This window comes from Salvelinus namaycush, chromosome 37, assembly GCF_016432855.1.
Source record: "Salvelinus namaycush isolate Seneca chromosome 37, SaNama_1.0, whole genome shotgun sequence".
Taxonomy (NCBI): Eukaryota; Metazoa; Chordata; class Actinopteri; order Salmoniformes; family Salmonidae; genus Salvelinus; species Salvelinus namaycush.
Genome location: NC_052343.1, coordinates 30193785 through 30212833, shown reverse-complemented (window position 1 = coordinate 30212833; position 19049 = coordinate 30193785). Strand labels below are relative to the sequence as shown.

At 51.7% G+C, this 19049-nt stretch overlaps 1 protein-coding gene across 1 annotated transcript; it reads left to right on the top strand.

Moving 5' to 3' along the window:
• Nucleotides 1-422: 422 nt before the first annotated feature.
• On the top strand, nucleotides 423-17267 carry LOC120030975 (uridine phosphorylase 1-like). Its single transcript, XM_038976479.1, has 5 exons — nucleotides 423-557; nucleotides 1011-1169; nucleotides 15990-16104; nucleotides 16618-16827; nucleotides 17089-17267. The coding sequence occupies exons 1-5, from the start codon at nucleotides 423-425 to the stop codon at nucleotides 17250-17252; spliced, it is 783 nt and encodes a 260-aa protein (XP_038832407.1). The 3' UTR covers nucleotides 17253-17267.
• The last annotated feature ends 1782 nt before the right edge of the window (nucleotides 17268-19049 follow it).

Here is a 19049-nt window from a genome sequence, read left to right as displayed (position 1 = left end):
TACTTAGGTAGCCTGTTTTCCCCATGTTGGTTGTGGGTGTTTATTTTCTGTGTAGTGTCTGTTCACCTTGCAGAACTGTTTCGTTTTCTCCTTGTTGTTTTTTGATTAAAATTATGACGAACACTTACCACGCTGCATTTTGGTCCTCCTCTCTTTCCACCAACGAAAGCCGTTACACAGAGAGATGTGTCATCCAGAGAAATTGACTCCCTGCACAGAAGCACGTATCATTGAGCATTACATTACACCATACAAGGATGAAGGGAAATGACTCACAACCAGGCGATTATATTCTATTGACATACAGTAATACGAAGACAGTGAGGACATGTTGAACCAAAAGCAAATCTGCTTTATGAACACGGGCCCAGAAGTTTAGGAGGTAGTCAAATAAAAGACTGGTCTTCCCTAAATGTTCTTGTATGATTGATTTTCTTAGTGATGGCACTGTCTATGTACATAACCCACACCTGGATGGGATGAAAGATGACTTTCTCTACCACTTTAACCTGGGGACCTCCACACACAACCTGCCTGCCATGTTTGGGGATGTCAAAGTAAGATTACTGATTGATTCATTAGGCTACTAGCTAGATTGCATCAGTAAATGGACATTCATAACATCTTATTTCCTGCATTCAATATGGTCAGCTTTTCTGTATTCATCACACATTGGTCTTATTTCCCAGATACAGATTAAGCCTAGTCCTGGACTAAAAAAAAACCTTTCAATGGACATTCACCATAGAACATGTGTTTTAATCCAGGACTAGGTTTAAAGTATTGTTGTCTCTACCTTCTTGCCCTTTGTGCTGTTGTCTGTGCCCAATAATTGTTTGTACCATGTTTTGTGCTGCTATCATGTTGCTACCATGTTGTTGTCATGTTGTGTTGCTGGGTTCAGGAAAGCATCTGGGTTCAGGAAAGCAGCCCTGTATTTCTTTTAACTTTTTGTATTCATTCCCAGGACGTTAACATTTACATGGTCTGTTCTTATGTTCATGTCTCAGTTTGTGTGTGTTGGGGGCAGTCCCTGGAGAATGAAGTCCTTCATAGAGTACATTGCTGGAGAGCTGAGTCTGGAGGACCCCAAGGCTGAGTACCCCAACATCTGTGCAGGAACTGACCGCTATGCCATGTACAAGATTGGCCCCGTGCTGTCCGTCAGCTTATGTGAAGAAATATAATACCACTAACCATTTCAATCACTTCTGATTTATTATAGTGTCACTAGATGTTAGTAGGTTTAACACGGGTTTCAATCACTTGTAGTTTATAATAGAGTCACTAGAGTCACTAGAAGTTAGTAGGTTTAACACGGGTTTCAACCACTTGTAGTTTATTATAGAGTCACTAGATGTTAGTAAGTTTAACACAGGTTTCAATCACTTGTAGTTTATTATAGAGTCACTAGATGTTAGTAAGTTTAACACGGGTTTCAATCACTTGTAGTTTATTATAGTGTCACTAGATGTTAGTAAGTTTAACACAGGTTTCAATCACTTGTAGTTTATTATAGAGTCACTAGATGTTAGTAAGTTTAACACGGGTTTCAATCACTTGTAGTTTATTATAGAGTCACTAGATGTTAGTAAGTTTAACACAGGTTTCAATCACTTGTAGTTTATTAGAGTCACTAGATGTTAGTAGGTTTAACACGGGTTTCAATCACTTGTAGTTTATTATAGAGTCACTAGATGTTAGTAGGTTTAACACAGGTTTCAATCACTTGTAGTTTATTATAGTGTCACTAGATGTTAGTAGGTTTAACACGGGTTTCAACCACTTGTAGTTTATTATGGAGTCACTAGATGTTAGTAAGTTTAACACGGGTTTCAATCACTTGTAGTTTATTATAGAGTCACTAGAGTCACTAGATGTTAGTAAGTTTAACACGGGTTTCAACCACTTGTAGTTTATTATGGAGTCACTAGATGTTAGTAGGTTTAACACGGGTTTCAATCACTTGTAGTTTATTATAGAGTCACTAGAGTCACTAGATGTTAGTAAGTTTAACACGGGTTTCAACCACTTGTAGTTTATTATGGAGTCACTAGATGTTAGTAGGTTTAACACGGGTTTCAATCACTTGTAGTTTATTATAGTGTCACTAGATGTTAGTAAGTTTAACACAGGTTTCAATCACTTGTAGTTTACTATAGTGTCACTAGATGTTAGTAGGTTTAACACGGGTTTCAATCACTTGTAGTTTATTATAGTGTCACTAGATGTTAGTAGGTTTAACACGGGTTTCAATCACTTGTAGTTTATTATAGAGTCACTAGATGTTAGTAGGTTTAACACGGGTTTCAATCACTTGTAGTTTATTATAGAGTCACTAGATGTTAGTAGGTTTAACACGGGTTTCAATCACTTTTAGTTTATTATAGAGTCACTAGATGTTAGTAGGTTTAACACGGGTTTCAATCACTTGTAGTTTATTATAGTGTCACTAGATGTTAGTAGGTTTAACACAGGTTTCAACCACTTGTAGTTTATTATAGAGTCACTAGAGTCACTAGATGTTAGTAAGTTTAACACAGGTTTTAATCACTTGTAGTTTATTATAGTGTCACTAGATGTTAGTAGGTTTAACACGGGTTTCAATCACTTGTAGTTTACTATAGTGTCACTAGATGTTAGTAAGTTTAACACGGGTTTCAATCACTTGTAGTTTATTATAGTGTCACTAGATGTTAGTAGGTTTAACACAGGTTTCAACCACTTGTAGTTTATTATAGTGTCACTAGATGTTAGTAGGTTTAACACAGGTTTCAATCACTTGTAGTTTATTATTGTAACGGCAGTCTAGCTCTTCCTCCTCCTCGGACGAGGAGAGGAGAGAAGGATCGGAGGACCAATGTGCAGCATGGTAATTTTCCATGAATTTAATTAACACAAAGACAAGATACTGACAAACTAATACAAAACAACAAACGACCGTGAAGCTACAAACAAAAGTGCAATACACAAGCTACTAAACTTAGACATAGACACTATACAAAATAACAAACAAACTAACCGTCACAGTCCTAGCTGGTGCAGACAAAACACAAAGACAGGAAACAACCACCCACAATCCCCAACACAAAACAAGCCACCTATATATGATTCTCAATCAGGGACAACGATTGACAGCTGTCTCTGATTGAGAACCATATTAGGCTGGACACAGAAACAGACAAACTAGACACAGAACATAGAATTCCCACCCAGCTCATGTCCTGACCAACACTAAACAAGCAAAACACATAAGAACTATGGTCAGGACGTGACAGTACCCCCCCCCCCCTGAGGTGCGGACTCCGAACGCACCCCTAAAACTCAAGGGGAGGGTCTGGGTGGGCATCTGTCCGCGGTGGCGGCTCCGGCGGTGGACGAGGACACCACTCCACCACTGTCTTTGTTCCCCTCCTTAGCGTCCTTTGAGTGGCGACCCTCGCCCCCGACCATGGTCCAGGAACCTTCACCAAGGCCCCTCCTAAATATAGACAACTCAGGACAGAGAGGTAGCTCAGGACAGAGGGGTAGCTCAGGACAGAGAGGTAGCTCAGGACAGAGAGGTAGCTCAGGACAGAGAGGTAGCTCAGGACAGAGGGGCAACTCCGGACTGAAGGACAGCTCCGGACAGAGAGGCAGCTCTGGACTGAATGGTTGCTCCGGACTAGATGCAGCTCATGACTGGAAGGCAGCTCATGACTGGAAGGCAGCTCATGACTGAAAGGCAGCTCCTGACTGGAAGGCAGCTCCTGACTGGAAGGCAGCTCCTGACTGGAAGGCAGCTCATGACTGGAGGGCAGCTCATGACTGGAGGGCAGCTCATGACTGGAAGGCAGCTCATGACTGGAAGGCAGCTCATGACTGGAAGGCAGCTCATGACTGGAAGGCAGCTCATGAGTGGAGGGCAGCTCATGACTGTAGGGCAGCTCATGACTGTAGGGCAGCTCATGACTGGAGGGCAGCTCATGACTGGAGGGCAGCTCATGACTGGAGGGCAGCTCATGACTGGCTGGCGGCTCTGGCAGCTCCTGACTGGCTGGCGGCTCTGGCAGCTCCTGACTGGCTGGCGGCTCTGGCAGCTCCTGACTGGCTGGCGGCTCTGGCGGCTCCTGACTGGCTGGCGGCTCTGGCGGCTCCTGACTGGCTGGCGGCTCTGGCGGCTCCTGACTGGCTGGCGGCTCTGGCGGCTCCTGACTGGCTGGTGGCTCTGGCGGCTCCTGACTGGCTGGCGGCTCTGGCGGCTCCTGACTGACGGACGGCTCTAGCGGCTCCTGACTGGCGGACGGCTCTAATGGCTCGGGACAGACAGGCGGCTCTGAAGGCTCGTGGCAGACAGATGGCTCAGATGGCGCTGGGCAGACGGATGGCTCAGATGGCGCTGGGCAGACGGATGGCTCAGATGGCGCTGGGCAGACGGATGGCTCAGATGGCGCTGGGCAGACGGATGGCTCAGATGGCGCTGGGCAGACGGATGGCTCAGATGGCGCTGGGCAGACGGATGGCTCAGATGGCGCTGGGCAGACGGATGGCTCAGATGGCTTTGGGCAGACGGATGGCTCAGATGGCGCTGGGCAGACAGATGGCTCAGATGGTGCTGGGCAGGCAGGCAGCTCAGACGGTGCTGGGCAGACGAGCAGTGCAGGCGGCGTTGGGCAGACGGCCGACTCTGACCTGCTGAGGCGCACAGTAGGCCTGGTGCGTGGTGCCGGAACTGGTGGTACCGGACTGGAGACACGCACCTCAAGGCTAGTGCGGGGAACAGGAACAGGGCACACTGGACTCTCGAGGCGCACTATAGGCCTGGTGCGTGGTACCGGAACTGGAGGTACCGGGCTGAGGGCACGCACCTCAGGGCGAGTGCAGGGAGAAGGAACAGTGCGTACAGGGCTCTGGAGACGCACAGGAGGCTTGGTGCGTGGTGCCGGAACTGGAGGCACTGGGCTGGAGACACGCACCATAGGGAGAGTGCGTGGAGGAGGAACAGGCCTCTGGAGACGCACTGGAAGCCTGGTGCGTGGAGTAGGCACTGGTGGTACTGGGCTGGGGCCACGCACCATAAGGCGAGTGCGGGGTGCTGGAACTGGAGGTACTGGGCTGGGGCGGGAAGGTGGCGCCGGATATACCGGACCGTGCAGGCGTACTGGCTCCCTTGAGCACTGAGCCTGCCCAACCTTACCTGGTTGAATGCTCCCCGTAGCCCGTCCAGTGCGGGGAGGTGGAATAACCCGCACTGGGCTGTGTTGGCGAACCGGGGACACCATGCGTAAGGTTGGTGCCATGTACACCGGCCCGAGGAGACGTACTGGAGGCCAGATATGTAGAGCCGGCTTCCTGGCACTTGGCTCAATGCTCAATCTAGCCCGGCCAGTGCGGGGAGGTGGAATAACCCGCACCGGGCTATGCACACGTACAGGAGACACCGTGCGCTCTTCCGCATAACACGGTGTCTGCCCGTACTCCCGCTCTCCACGGTAAGCATGGGAAGTGGGCGCAGGTTTCCTACCTACCTTCGCCACACTACCCTTTAGCCCCCCCCCCAAGAAATTTTTGGGGTTTCTTCACGGGCTTCCAGCCACGCTTCCGTGCTGCCTCCTCATACCACCGCTCCTGGGCTTTAGCTGCCTCCATCTCTTCCCGAGAGCGGCGATATTCTCCAATGTGAGCCCAGTGTCCTTTACCCTCCAGAAATTCCTCCCATGTCCAGGATTCCTGTGTAGTGGGCCGCTGCTGCTCGTACTCACGCTGCTTGGTCCGAGTTTGGTGGGTGGTTCTGTAACGGCAGTCTAGCTCTTCCTCCTCCTCGGACGAGGAGAGGAGAGAAGGATCGGAGGACCAATGTGCAGCATGGTAATTTTCCATGAATTTAATTAACACAAAGACAAGATACTGACAAACTAATACAAAACAACAAACGACCGTGAAGCTACAAACAAAAGTGCAATACACAAGCTACTAAACTTAGACATAGACACTATACAAAATAACAAACAAACTAACCGTCACAGTCCTAGCTGGTGCAGACAAAACACAAAGACAGGAAACAACCACCCACAATCCCCAACACAAAACAAGCCACCTATATATGATTCTCAATCAGGGACAACGATTGACAGCTGTCTCTGATTGAGAACCATATTAGGCTGGACACAGAAACAGACAAACTAGACACACAACATAGAATTCCCACCCAGCTCACGTCCTGACCAACACTAAACAAGCAAAACACATAAGAACTATGGTCAGGACGTGACAGTACCCCCCCCCCCCCCTGAGGTGCGGACTCCGAACGCACCCCTAAAACTCAAGGGGAGGGTCTGGGTGGGCATCTGTCCGCGGTGGCGGCTCCGGCGGTGGACGAGGACACCACTCCACCACTGTCTTTGTTCCCCTCCTTAGCGTCCTTTGAGTGGCGACCCTCGCCCCCGACCATGGTCCAGGAACCTTCACCAAGGCCCCTCCTAAATATAGACAACTCAGGACAGAGAGGTAGCTCAGGACAGAGGGGTAGCTCAGGACAGAGAGGTAGCTCAGGACAGAGAGGTAGCTCAGGACAGAGAGGTAGCTCAGGACAGAGGGGCAACTCCGGACTGAAGGACAGCTCCGGACAGAGAGGCAGCTCTGGACTGAATGGTTGCTCCGGACTAGATGCAGCTCATGACTGGAAGGCAGCTCATGACTGGAAGGCAGCTCATGACTGAAAGGCAGCTCATGACTGAAAGGCAGCTCCTGACTGGAAGGCAGCTCCTGACTGGAAGGCAGCTCCTGACTGGAAGGCAGCTCATGACTGGAGGGCAGCTCATGACTGGAGGGCAGCTCATGACTGGAAGGCAGCTCATGACTGGAAGGCAGCTCATGACTGGAAGGCAGCTCATGACTGGAAGGCAGCTCATGAGTGGAGGGCAGCTCATGACTGTAGGGCAGCTCATGACTGTAGGGCAGCTCATGACTGGAGGGCAGCTCATGACTGGAGGGCAGCTCATGACTGGCTGGCGGCTCTGGCAGCTCCTGACTGGCTGGCGGCTCTGGCAGCTCCTGACTGGCTGGCGGCTCTGGCAGCTCCTGACTGGCTGGCGGCTCTGGCAGCTCCTGACTGGCTGGCGGCTCTGGCGGCTCCTGACTGGCTGGCGGCTCTGGCGGCTCCTGACTGGCTGGCGGCTCTGGCGGCTCCTGACTGGCTGGTGGCTCTGGCGGCTCCTGACTGGCTGGCGGCTCTGGCGGCTCCTGACTGACGGACGGCTCTAGCGGCTCCTGACTGGCGGACGGCTCTAATGGCTCGGGACAGACAGGCGGCTCTGAAGGCTCGTGGCAGACAGATGGCTCAGATGGCGCTGGGCAGACGGATGGCTCAGATGGCGCTGGGCAGACGGATGGCTCAGATGGCGCTGGGCAGACGGATGGCTCAGATGGCGCTGGGCAGACGGATGGCTCAGATGGCGCTGGGCAGACGGATGGCTCAGATGGCGCTGGGCAGACGGATGGCTCAGATGGCGCTGGGCAGACGGATGGCTCAGATGGCTTTGGGCAGACGGATGGCTCAGATGGCGCTGGGCAGACAGATGGCTCAGATGGTGCTGGGCAGGCAGGCAGCTCAGACGGTGCTGGGCAGACGAGCAGTGCAGGCGGCGTTGGGCAGACGGCCGACTCTGACCTGCTGAGGCGCACAGTAGGCCTGGTGCGTGGTGCCGGAACTGGTGGTACCGGACTGGAGACACGCACCTCAAGGCTAGTGCGGGGAACAGGAACAGGGCACACTGGACTCTCGAGGCGCACTATAGGCCTGGTGCGTGGTACCGGAACTGGAGGTACCGGGCTGAGGGCACGCACCTCAGGGCGAGTGCAGGGAGAAGGAACAGTGCGTACAGGGCTCTGGAGACGCACAGGAGGCTTGGTGCGTGGTGCCGGAACTGGAGGCACTGGGCTGGAGACACGCACCATAGGGAGAGTGCGTGGAGGAGGAACAGGCCTCTGGAGACGCACTGGAAGCCTGGTGCGTGGAGTAGGCACTGGTGGTACTGGGCTGGGGCCACGCACCATAAGGCGAGTGCGGGGTGCTGGAACTGGAGGTACTGGGCTGGGGCGGGAAGGTGGCGCCGGATATACCGGACCGTGCAGGCGTACTGGCTCCCTTGAGCACTGAGCCTGCCCAACCTTACCTGGTTGAATGCTCCCCGTAGCCCGTCCAGTGCGGGGAGGTGGAATAACCCGCACTGGGCTGTGTTGGCGAACCGGGGACACCATGCGTAAGGTTGGTGCCATGTACACCGGCCCGAGGAGACGTACTGGAGGCCAGATATGTAGAGCCGGCTTCCTGGCACTTGGCTCAATGCTCAATCTAGCCCGGCCAGTGCGGGGAGGTGGAATAACCCGCACCGGGCTATGCACACGTACAGGAGACACCGTGCGCTCTTCCGCATAACACGGTGTCTGCCCGTACTCCCGCTCTCCACGGTAAGCATGGGAAGTGGGCGCAGCTTTCCTACCTACCTTCGCCACACTACCCTTTAGCCCCCCCCCCAAGAAATTTTTTGGGTTTCTTCACGGGCTTCCAGCCACGCTTCCGTGCTGCCTCCTCATACCACCGCTCCTGGGCTTTAGCTGCCTCCATCTCTTCCCGAGAGCGGCGATATTCTCCAATGTGAGCCCAGTGTCCTTTACCCTCCAGAAATTCCTCCCATGTCCAGGATTCCTGTGTAGTGGGCCGCTGCTGCTCGTACTCACGCTGCTTGGTCCGAGTTTGGTGGGTGGTTCTGTAACGGCAGTCTAGCTCTTCCTCCTCCTCGGACGAGGAGAGGAGAGAAGGATCGGAGGACCAATGTGCAGCATGGTAATTTTCCATGAATTTAATTAACACAAAGACAAGATACTGACAAACTAATACAAAACAACAAACGACCGTGAAGCTACAAACAAAAGTGCAATACACAAGCTACTAAACTTAGACATAGACACTATACAAAATAACAAACAAACTAACCGTCACAGTCCTAGCTGGTGCAGACAAAACACAAAGACAGGAAACAACCACCCACAATCCCCAACACAAAACAAGCCACCTATATATGATTCTCAATCAGGGACAACGATTGACAGCTGTCTCTGATTGAGAACCATATTAGGCTGGACACAGAAACAGACAAACTAGACACACAACATAGAATTCCCACCCAGCTCACGTCCTGACCAACACTAAACAAGCAAAACACATAAGAACTATGGTCAGGACGTGACAGTACCCCCCCCCCCCCCCTGAGGTGCGGACTCCGAACGCACCCCTAAAACTCAAGGGGAGGGTCTGGGTGGGCATCTGTCCGCGGTGGCGGCTCCGGCGGTGGACGAGGACACCACTCCACCACTGTCTTTGTTCCCCTCCTTAGCGTCCTTTGAGTGGCGACCCTCGCCCCCGACCATGGTCCAGGAACCTTCACCAAGGCCCCTCCTAAATATAGACAACTCAGGACAGAGAGGTAGCTCAGGACAGAGGGGTAGCTCAGGACAGAGAGGTAGCTCAGGACAGAGAGGTAGCTCAGGACAGAGAGGTAGCTCAGGACAGAGGGGTAGCTCAGGACAGAGGGGCAACTCCGGACTGAAGGACAGCTCCGGACAGAGAGGCAGCTCTGGACTGAATGGTTGCTCCGGACTAGATGCAGCTCATGACTGGAAGGCAGCTCATGACTGGAAGGCAGCTCATGACTGAAAGGCAGCTCATGACTGAAAGGCAGCTCCTGACTGGAAGGCAGCTCATGACTGGAGGGCAGCTCATGACTGGAGGGCAGCTCATGACTGGAAGGCAGCTCATGACTGGAAGGCAGCTCATGACTGGAAGGCAGCTCATGAGTGGAGGGCAGCTCATGACTGTAGGGCAGCTCATGACTGTAGGGCAGCTCATGACTGGAGGGCAGCTCATGACTGGAGGGCAGCTCATGACTGGCTGGCGGCTCTGGCAGCTCCTGACTGGCTGGCGGCTCTGGCAGCTCCTGACTGGCTGGCGGCTCTGGCAGCTCCTGACTGGCTGGCGGCTCTGGCAGCTCCTGACTGGCTGGCGGCTCTGGCGGCTCCTGACTGGCTGGCGGCTCTGGCGGCTCCTGACTGGCTGGCGGCTCTGGCGGCTCCTGACTGGCTGGTGGCTCTGGCGGCTCCTGACTGGCTGGCGGCTCTGGCGGCTCCTGACTGGCTGGCGGCTCTGGCGGCTCCTGACTGACGGACGGCTCTAGCGGCTCCTGACTGGCGGACGGCTCTAATGGCTCGGGACAGACAGGCGGCTCTGAAGGCTCGTGGCAGACAGATGGCTCAGATGGCGCTGGGCAGACGGATGGCTCAGATGGCGCTGGGCAGACGGATGGCTCAGATGGCGCTGGGCAGACGGATGGCTCAGATGGTGCTGGGCAGACGGATGGCTCAGATGGCGCTGGGCAGACGGATGGCTCAGATGGCGCTGGGCAGACGGATGGCTCAGATGGCGCTGGGCAGACGGATGGCTCAGATGGCTTTGGGCAGACGGATGGCTCAGATGGCGCTGGGCAGACAGATGGCTCAGATGGTGCTGGGCAGGCAGGCAGCTCAGACGGCGCTGGGCAGACGAGCAGTGCAGGCGGCGTTGGGCAGACGGCCGACTCTGACCTGCTGAGGCGCACAGTAGGCCTGGTGCGTGGTGCCGGAACTGGTGGTACCGGACTGGAGACACGCACCTCAAGGCTAGTGCGGGGAACAGGAACAGGGCACACTGGACTCTCGAGGCGCACTATAGGCCTGGTGCGTGGTACCGGAACTGGAGGTACCGGGCTGAGGGCACGCACCTCAGGGCGAGTGCAGGGAGAAGGAACAGTGCGTACAGGGCTCTGGAGACGCACAGGAGGCTTGGTGCGTGGTGCCGGAACTGGAGGCACTGGGCTGGAGACACGCACCATAGGGAGAGTGCGTGGAGGAGGAACAGGCCTCTGGAGACGCACTGGAAGCCTGGTGCGTGGAGTAGGCACTGGTGGTACTGGGCTGGGGCCACGCACCATAAGGCGAGTGCGGGGTGCTGGAACTGGAGGTACTGGGCTGGGGCGGGAAGGTGGCGCCGGATATACCGGACCGTGCAGGCGTACTGGCTCCCTTGAGCACTGAGCCTGCCCAACCTTACCTGGTTGAATGCTCCCCGTAGCCCGTCCAGTGCGGGGAGGTGGAATAACCCGCACTGGGCTGTGTTGGCGAACCGGGGACACCATGCGTAAGGTTGGTGCCATGTACACCGGCCCGAGGAGACGTACTGGAGGCCAGATATGTAGAGCCGGCTTCCTGGCACTTGGCTCAATGCTCAATCTAGCCCGGCCAGTGCGGGGAGGTGGAATAACCCGCACCGGGCTATGCACACGTACAGGAGACACCGTGCGCTCTTCCGCATAACACGGTGTCTGCCCGTACTCCCGCTCTCCACGGTAAGCATGGGAAGTGGGCGCAGCTTTCCTACCTACCTTCGCCACACTACCCTTTAGCCCCCCCCCCCCCCCAAGAAATTTTTGGGGTTTCTTCACGGGCTTCCAGCCACGCTTCCGTGCTGCCTCCTCATACCACCGCTCCTGGGCTTTAGCTGCCTCCATCTCTTCCCGAGAGCGGCGATATTCTCCAATGTGAGCCCAGTGTCCTTTACCCTCCAGAATTTCCTCCCATGTCCAGGATTCCTGTGTAGTGGGCCGCTGCTGCTCGTACTCACGCTGCTTGGTCCGAGTTTGGTGGGTGGTTCTGTAACGGCAGTCTAGCTCTTCCTCCTCCTCGGACGAGGAGAGGAGAGAAGGATCGGAGGACCAATGTGCAGCATGGTAATTTTCCATGAATTTAATTAACACAAAGACAAGATACTGACAAACTAATACAAAACAACAAACGACCGTGAAGCTACAAACAAAAGTGCAATACACAAGCTACTAAACTTAGACATAGACACTATACAAAATAACAAACAAACTAACCGTCACAGTCCTAGCTGGTGCAGACAAAACACAAAGACAGGAAACAACCACCCACAATCCCCAACACAAAACAAGCCACCTATATATGATTCTCAATCAGGGACAACGATTGACAGCTGTCTCTGATTGAGAACCATATTAGGCTGGACACAGAAACAGACAAACTAGACACACAACATAGAATTCCCACCCAGCTCACGTCCTGACCAACACTAAACAAGCAAAACACATAAGAACTATGGTCAGGACGTGACAGTACCACCCCCCCCCCCCCCCCCCCCCCTGAGGTGCGGACTCCGAACGCACCCCTAAAACTCAAGGGGAGGGTCTGGGTGGGCATCTGTCCGCGGTGGCGGCTCCGGCGGTGGACGAGGACACCACTCCACCACTGTCTTTGTTCCCCTCTTTAGCGTCCTTTGAGTGGCGACCCTCGCCCCCGACCATGGTCCAGGAACCTTCACCAAGGCCCCTCCTAAATATAGACAACTCAGGACAGAGAGGTAGCTCAGGACAGAGGGGTAGCTCAGGACAGAGAGGTAGCTCAGGACAGAGAGGTAGCTCAGGACAGAGAGGTAGCTCAGGACAGAGGGGCAACTCCGGACTGAAGGACAGCTCCGGACAGAGAGGCAGCTCTGGACTGAATGGTTGCTCCGGACTAGATGCAGCTCATGACTGGAAGGCAGCTCATGACTGGAAGGCAGCTCATGACTGAAAGGCAGCTCATGACTGAAAGGCAGCTCCTGACTGAAAGGCAGCTCCTGACTGGAAGGCAGCTCCTGACTGGAAGGCAGCTCATGACTGGAGGGCAGCTCATGACTGGAGGGCAGCTCATGACTGGAAGGCAGCTCATGACTGGAAGGCAGCTCATGACTGGAAGGCAGCTCATGAGTGGAGGGCAGCTCATGACTGTAGGGCAGCTCATGACTGTAGGGCAGCTCATGACTGGAGGGCAGCTCATGACTGGAGGGCAGCTCATGACTGGCTGGCGGCTCTGGCAGCTCCTGACTGGCTGGCGGCTCTGGCAGCTCCTGACTGGCTGGCGGCTCTGGCAGCTCCTGACTGGCTGGCGGCTCTGGCAGCTCCTGACTGGCTGGCGGCTCTGGCGGCTCCTGACTGGCTGGCGGCTCTGGCGGCTCCTGACTGGCTGGTGGCTCTGACGGCTCCTGACTGGCTGGCGGCTCTGGCGGCTCCTGACTGACGGACGGCTCTAGCGGCTCCTGACTGGCGGACGGCTCTAATGGCTCGGGACAGACAGGCGGCTCTGAAGGCTCGTGGCAGACAGATGGCTCAGATGGCGCTGGGCAGACGGATGGCTCAGATGGCGCTGGGCAGACGGATGGCTCAGATGGCTTTGGGCAGACGGATGGCTCAGATGGCGCTGGGCAGACAGATGGCTCAGATGGTGCTGGGCAGGCAGGCAGCTCAGACGGCGCTGGGCAGACGAGCAGTGCAGGCGGCGTTGGGCAGACGGCCGACTCTGACCTGCTGAGGCGCACAGTAGGCCTGGTGCGTGGTGCCGGAACTGGTGGTACCGGACTGGAGACACGCACCTCAAGGCTAGTGCGGGGAACAGGAACAGGGCACACTGGACTCTCGAGGCGCACTATAGGCCTGGTGCGTGGTACCGGAACTGGAGGTACCGGGCTGAGGGCACGCACCTCAGGGCGAGTGCAGGGAGAAGGAACAGTGCGTACAGGGCTCTGGAGACGCACAGGAGGCTTGGTGCGTGGTGCCGGAACTGGAGGCACTGGGCTGGAGACACGCACCATAGGGAGAGTGCGTGGAGGAGGAACAGGCCTCTGGAGACGCACTGGAAGCCTGGTGCGTGGAGTAGGCACTGGTGGTACTGGGCTGGGGCCACGCACCATAAGGCGAGTGCGGGGTGCTGGAACTGGAGGTACTGGGCTGGGGCGGGAAGGTGGCGCCGGATATACCGGACCGTGCAGGCGTACTGGCTCCCTTGAGCACTGAGCCTGCCCAACCTTACCTGGTTGAATGCTCCCCGTAGCCCGTCCAGTGCGGGGAGGTGGAATAACCCGCACTGGGCTGTGTTGGCGAACCGGGGACACCATGCGTAAGGTTGGTGCCATGTACACCGGCCCGAGGAGACGTACTGGAGGCCAGATATGTAGAGCCGGCTTCCTGGCACTTGGCTCAATGCTCAATCTAGCCCGGCCAGTGCGGGGAGGTGGAATAACCCGCACCGGGCTATGCACACGTACAGGAGACACCGTGCGCTCTTCCGCATAACACGGTGTCTGCCCGTACTCCCGCTCTCCACGGTAAGCATGGGAAGTGGGCGCAGCTTTCCTACCTACCTTCACCACACTACCCTTTAGCCCCCCCCAAGAAATGTTTGGGGTTTCTTCACGGGCTTCCAGCCACGCTTCCGTGCTGCCTCCTCATACCACCGCTCCTGGGCTTTAGCTGCCTCCATCTCTTCCCGAGAGCGGCGATATTCTCCAATGTGAGCCCAGTGTCCTTTACCCTCCAGAATTTCCTCCCATGTCCAGGATTCCTGTGTAGTGGGCCGCTGCTGCTCGTACTCACGCTGCTTGGTCCGAGTTTGGTGGGTGGTTCTGTAACGGCAGTCTAGCTCTTCCTCCTCCTCGGACGAGGAGAGGAGAGAAGGATCGGAGGACCAATGTGCAGCATGGTAATTTTCCATGAATTTAATTAACACAAAGACAAGATACTGACAAACTAATACAAAACAACAAACGACCGTGAAGCTACAAACAAAAGTGCAATACACAAGCTACTAAACTTAGACATAGACACTATACAAAATAACAAACAAACTAACCGTCACAGTCCTAGCTGGTGCAGACAAAACACAAAGACAGGAAACAACCACCCACAATCCCCAACACAAAACAAGCCACCTATATATGATTCTCAATCAGGGACAACGATTGACAGCTGTCTCTGATTGAGAACCATATTAGGCTGGACACAGAAACAGACAAACTAGACACACAACATAGAATTCCCACCCAGCTCACGTCCTGACCAACACTAAACAAGCAAAACACATAAGAACTATGGTCAGGACGTGACAATTATAGTGTCACTAGATGTTAGTAGGTTTAACACGGGTTTCAATCACTTGTAGTTTATTATAGTGTCACTAGATATTAGTAGGTTTAACACGGGTTTCAACCACTTGTAGTTTATTATAGAGTCACTAGATGTTAGTAAGTTTAACACAGGTTTCAACCACTTGTAGTTTATTATAGTGTCACTAGATGTTAGTAGGTTTAACACGGGTTTCAATCACTTGTAGTTTATTATAGTGTCACTAGATGTTAGTAGGTTTAACACGGGTTTCAATCACTTGTAGTTTATTATAGAGTCACTAGATGTTAGTAGGTTTAACACGGGTTTCAATCACTTGTAGTTTATTATAGTGTCACTAGATGTTAGTAGGTTTAACACGGGTTTCAATCACTTGTAGTTTATTATAGTGTCACTAGATGTTAGTAGGTTTAACACGGGTTTCAATCACTTGTAGTTTATTATAGTGTCACTAGATGTTAGTAGGTTTAACACGGGTTTCAATCACTTGTAGTTTATTATAGAGACACTAGATGTTAGTAGGTTTAACACGGGTTTCAATCACTTGTAGTTTATTATAGTGTCACTAGATGTTAGTAAGTTTAACACGGATTGCGTCTCAAATGGTACTCACTACTTTGGACAAGGGCTCTGGACAAAGGCCGTCACGAGGTAATATGCTGCTATTTGGGACGCACTCACGATGTTGCACCTTTGGGTGGAATTGTAATCGATGTCCTGGGTTTGAAAGGTAATATAAAGTAATAGAGAAGGTTTCTTTGTCAAATAAATGGACATGTTAGTGTAACAGTGTGTTCTGCTGAACAGTCTGAATTGAGTGGCTTAATCAGTGTCGTCCTTCTAACGCAACCGCGTTGCCATGAACTAGTGCAGACAAGGTCGCCACGCTGTCTGACGTGAGACTGTGGTGGTGTAATGTGGTACATCTATGACATCACGTGTCTCTCTCTCTTTGTTTTTCAGCATGGCATAGGTATCCCCTCCATCGCCATCATGTTACACGAGCTCATCAAGCTCCTCTACCATGCTCGCTGCACTGATGTTACCATCGTTCGCATTGGGACCTCCGGTGGATTAGGTAGGCCTAGAGAGTTTATTTAGACGTTTTCTGTCTGGTTGTACTTCTCAAGTGCTTTGGATATGATTGAATTCCTTTCTGATTAACCACAGCACATCTGAATCCCACTGTAGTCAAACTAGTAATAACACTAATATGGGGTGTTTAAATCAATCAATCAATTAAAGTCCTTTGATTCATCTAAATATGTATCCCAAACGGCACCCTATTCTCTATATATTTATTTATTTATTTAACCAGGCAAGTCAGCTAATTCTTATTCACAATCACGGCCTACCCCGGCTCTATGGGACTCCCAATCACAGCCAGATATGATGCAGCCTGGATTCGAACCAGGGACTGCAGTGATGCCTCTTGCATTGAGATGCAGTTCCTTAGACCGCTCCGCCACTCGGGAACCCAAAAATATGGCACAAAAGTAGTGGGAATAGGGTGCCATTTGGGACACAGGCCTAAAACAAGCCATATTTGCTGTACATTGTCCATCCACTCTGTTCCCCTTTCTCTCTCCAGGCCTCGAGCCTGGCACGGTTGTTGTCACCAAGCAGTCAGTAGACGCCACCTTCCTGCCCAGGCTGGAGCAGGTCATCCTGGGGAATACTGTGGTGCGCAGCACGGACCTGCACCAAGGTCTGGCTGAAGAGCTGCTCCAGTGTAGCAAGGACCTGGGTCAATTTGAGACGGTCATCGGAAACACTATGTGCACAATGGATTTCTATGAAGGTGTCGGTTTTTATACGCTACTTCACTTTTCTGCTTGTTGTCTGCCAATCTGTCTTTAAAAATAAAAAAAATGCTGTGTTAACATGATACCTGGTCTATCTATGCTCCTGTCAACTCCATTGCTGTCATTGTAAAGCCCAACATGTTAGGCATGACAATGAGTGAGTTGGCATGATGGCACAAACAGACTGTCACTCAGGTTATATTGATGTGCCCTACTAGAGTTACTGTGTGTAGCTAGCTGGTATTTTGTGTGTCCAGGACAAGCGCGCCTGGATGGGGCCTTCTGCTCCTACACAGAGAAGGATAAGCAGGACTACCTGACCAAGGCCTATGAGTCTGGGGTTCGTAACATCGAGATGGAGTCTTCTGTGTTTGCTGCCATGTGTCAACTCAGCGGTCTGAAAGGTACACCACTGGTGTAGTTGTAGCTATCCATGATGACTGTACAAGCCATATTAACAGTGTTATTCACAGACATAAAGCTTTTTTAAATAAAGAAACAAAACCTTTGACTTTGTATGCGTTAAAGATGTAATAAAAATGCATATGTATTTGAATAGATGTATTAAATATATGTGTTTTACATCATATTCATTCACTTGAAGGTCCTAATGTTGAACCTTTTGGTAGGATCAAAGTTCACTATTGTGTTGCTGGTAAATAAATAGTTGTGTTGTCATGCCAACTCCCTGTCTCATGTTTGAGGAGTTGGCATGATACTGTAGCAGACTGGCACTCAGGACTAGTAAATAATCAATCTCTGTCCTCTGTCTCTGTGTCCCTCTGAAGGGGCCGTGGTGTGTGCGACGCTATTGGACCGTCAGAAAGGTGACCAGCTGAACAGCTCTCATGAAGTTCTCCACAGCTACCAACAACGTCCTCAGATACTGGTCGGTCACCTGATCAAGAAGATGCTCCAAGCCTCAGCCTCTAGCAAAAGCTAGGCTCTTGCATTTTAGCATTCTGATGTTATGTGAATTATGAAAGGCCTCTTGTATACAAAACATGAAGATCACTTTCCTAATATTGAGTTACCCCCCCCCCCCCCCCCCCCCCCCCCCCCCCCCACAACTTTGCAGTTCTTGACAAACAACGGTGCTCCAGGCACCTACTACCATGACCCGTTCAAAGGCACGTTTGTCTTGCCCATTCACCATCTGAATGGCACACATAGACAATCCATGTCTCAATTGTCTTAATGTTTAAAAATCCTTCTTTAACCCGTCTCCTCCACTTCATCTACACTGATTGAAGTGGATTTAACATGTGACATCAATAAGGGATCATCGCTTTCATCTGGATTCACCTGGTCAGTCTGTCATGGAAAGAGCAGGTGTTCTTAATGTTTTGTATACTCGGTGTAAGTGTAGTCGAGGGCAGCACTGTCCTTCATTCCATATAGCCTGGCTGCTTTCACTATGTATTTTCGCAATCATTCTCAATAGCAATCATTCTCAATAGCAATCATTCTCAATAGCAATCATTCTCAATAGCAATCATTCTCAATAGCAATCATTGACCGTATAGAAGACAATATATATCTACCGTGTCTATTGTTTCTGGATTGTAGCTAAGTGTAACCAAATTAGTATAGTAATCATGAGAAACATCAAACACACCTCTTACTTGACACCACCTCTGTTTTTATACCAAATAAACCAATGCTGGGTGAAGTAAAGTAACTTGTTCCAGAAGTTGTTGCTTTGTGTAGAAACATTAGAAAATATATTATACACAGTTTGTTTTTTAAACTCCTTGATCTTTTTTTAACCCCAAGCCTTTAAGATGAAATGTTTTGTTTGAATTCACCAGTATGTATATTTTAGTTTTATATGCTGTAGCTATGGTAACGAGCAAGTTATGAATATTAAAGATAAGACTTCTCTGCACATCTTTAGCTACTTTGAACACTGCATTGTACTGTACTATCAAATGTTGCTCTGAAACCATCATCATACATTCAGCGTGTTGTCCTGTTACTGAGAAAATATGTAACTGAGTGCTTTTAATGTCACCTAATGAGTAATAAAACCACAAATACTGTAAATATTTCAGTGTGATTAAAATGGGTTTCTGTCATCAACATTAGGAAGCAGCTAGTGGGGATCCTTAATAAATACAGATACAGAAGCCGTCCCTGTAGGGCACATTTTCTCAGTTTATTCTATAGTAGTTGATGAACGTGAATAACGGCAGTCTAAATTAGCACAAAGTTAGCG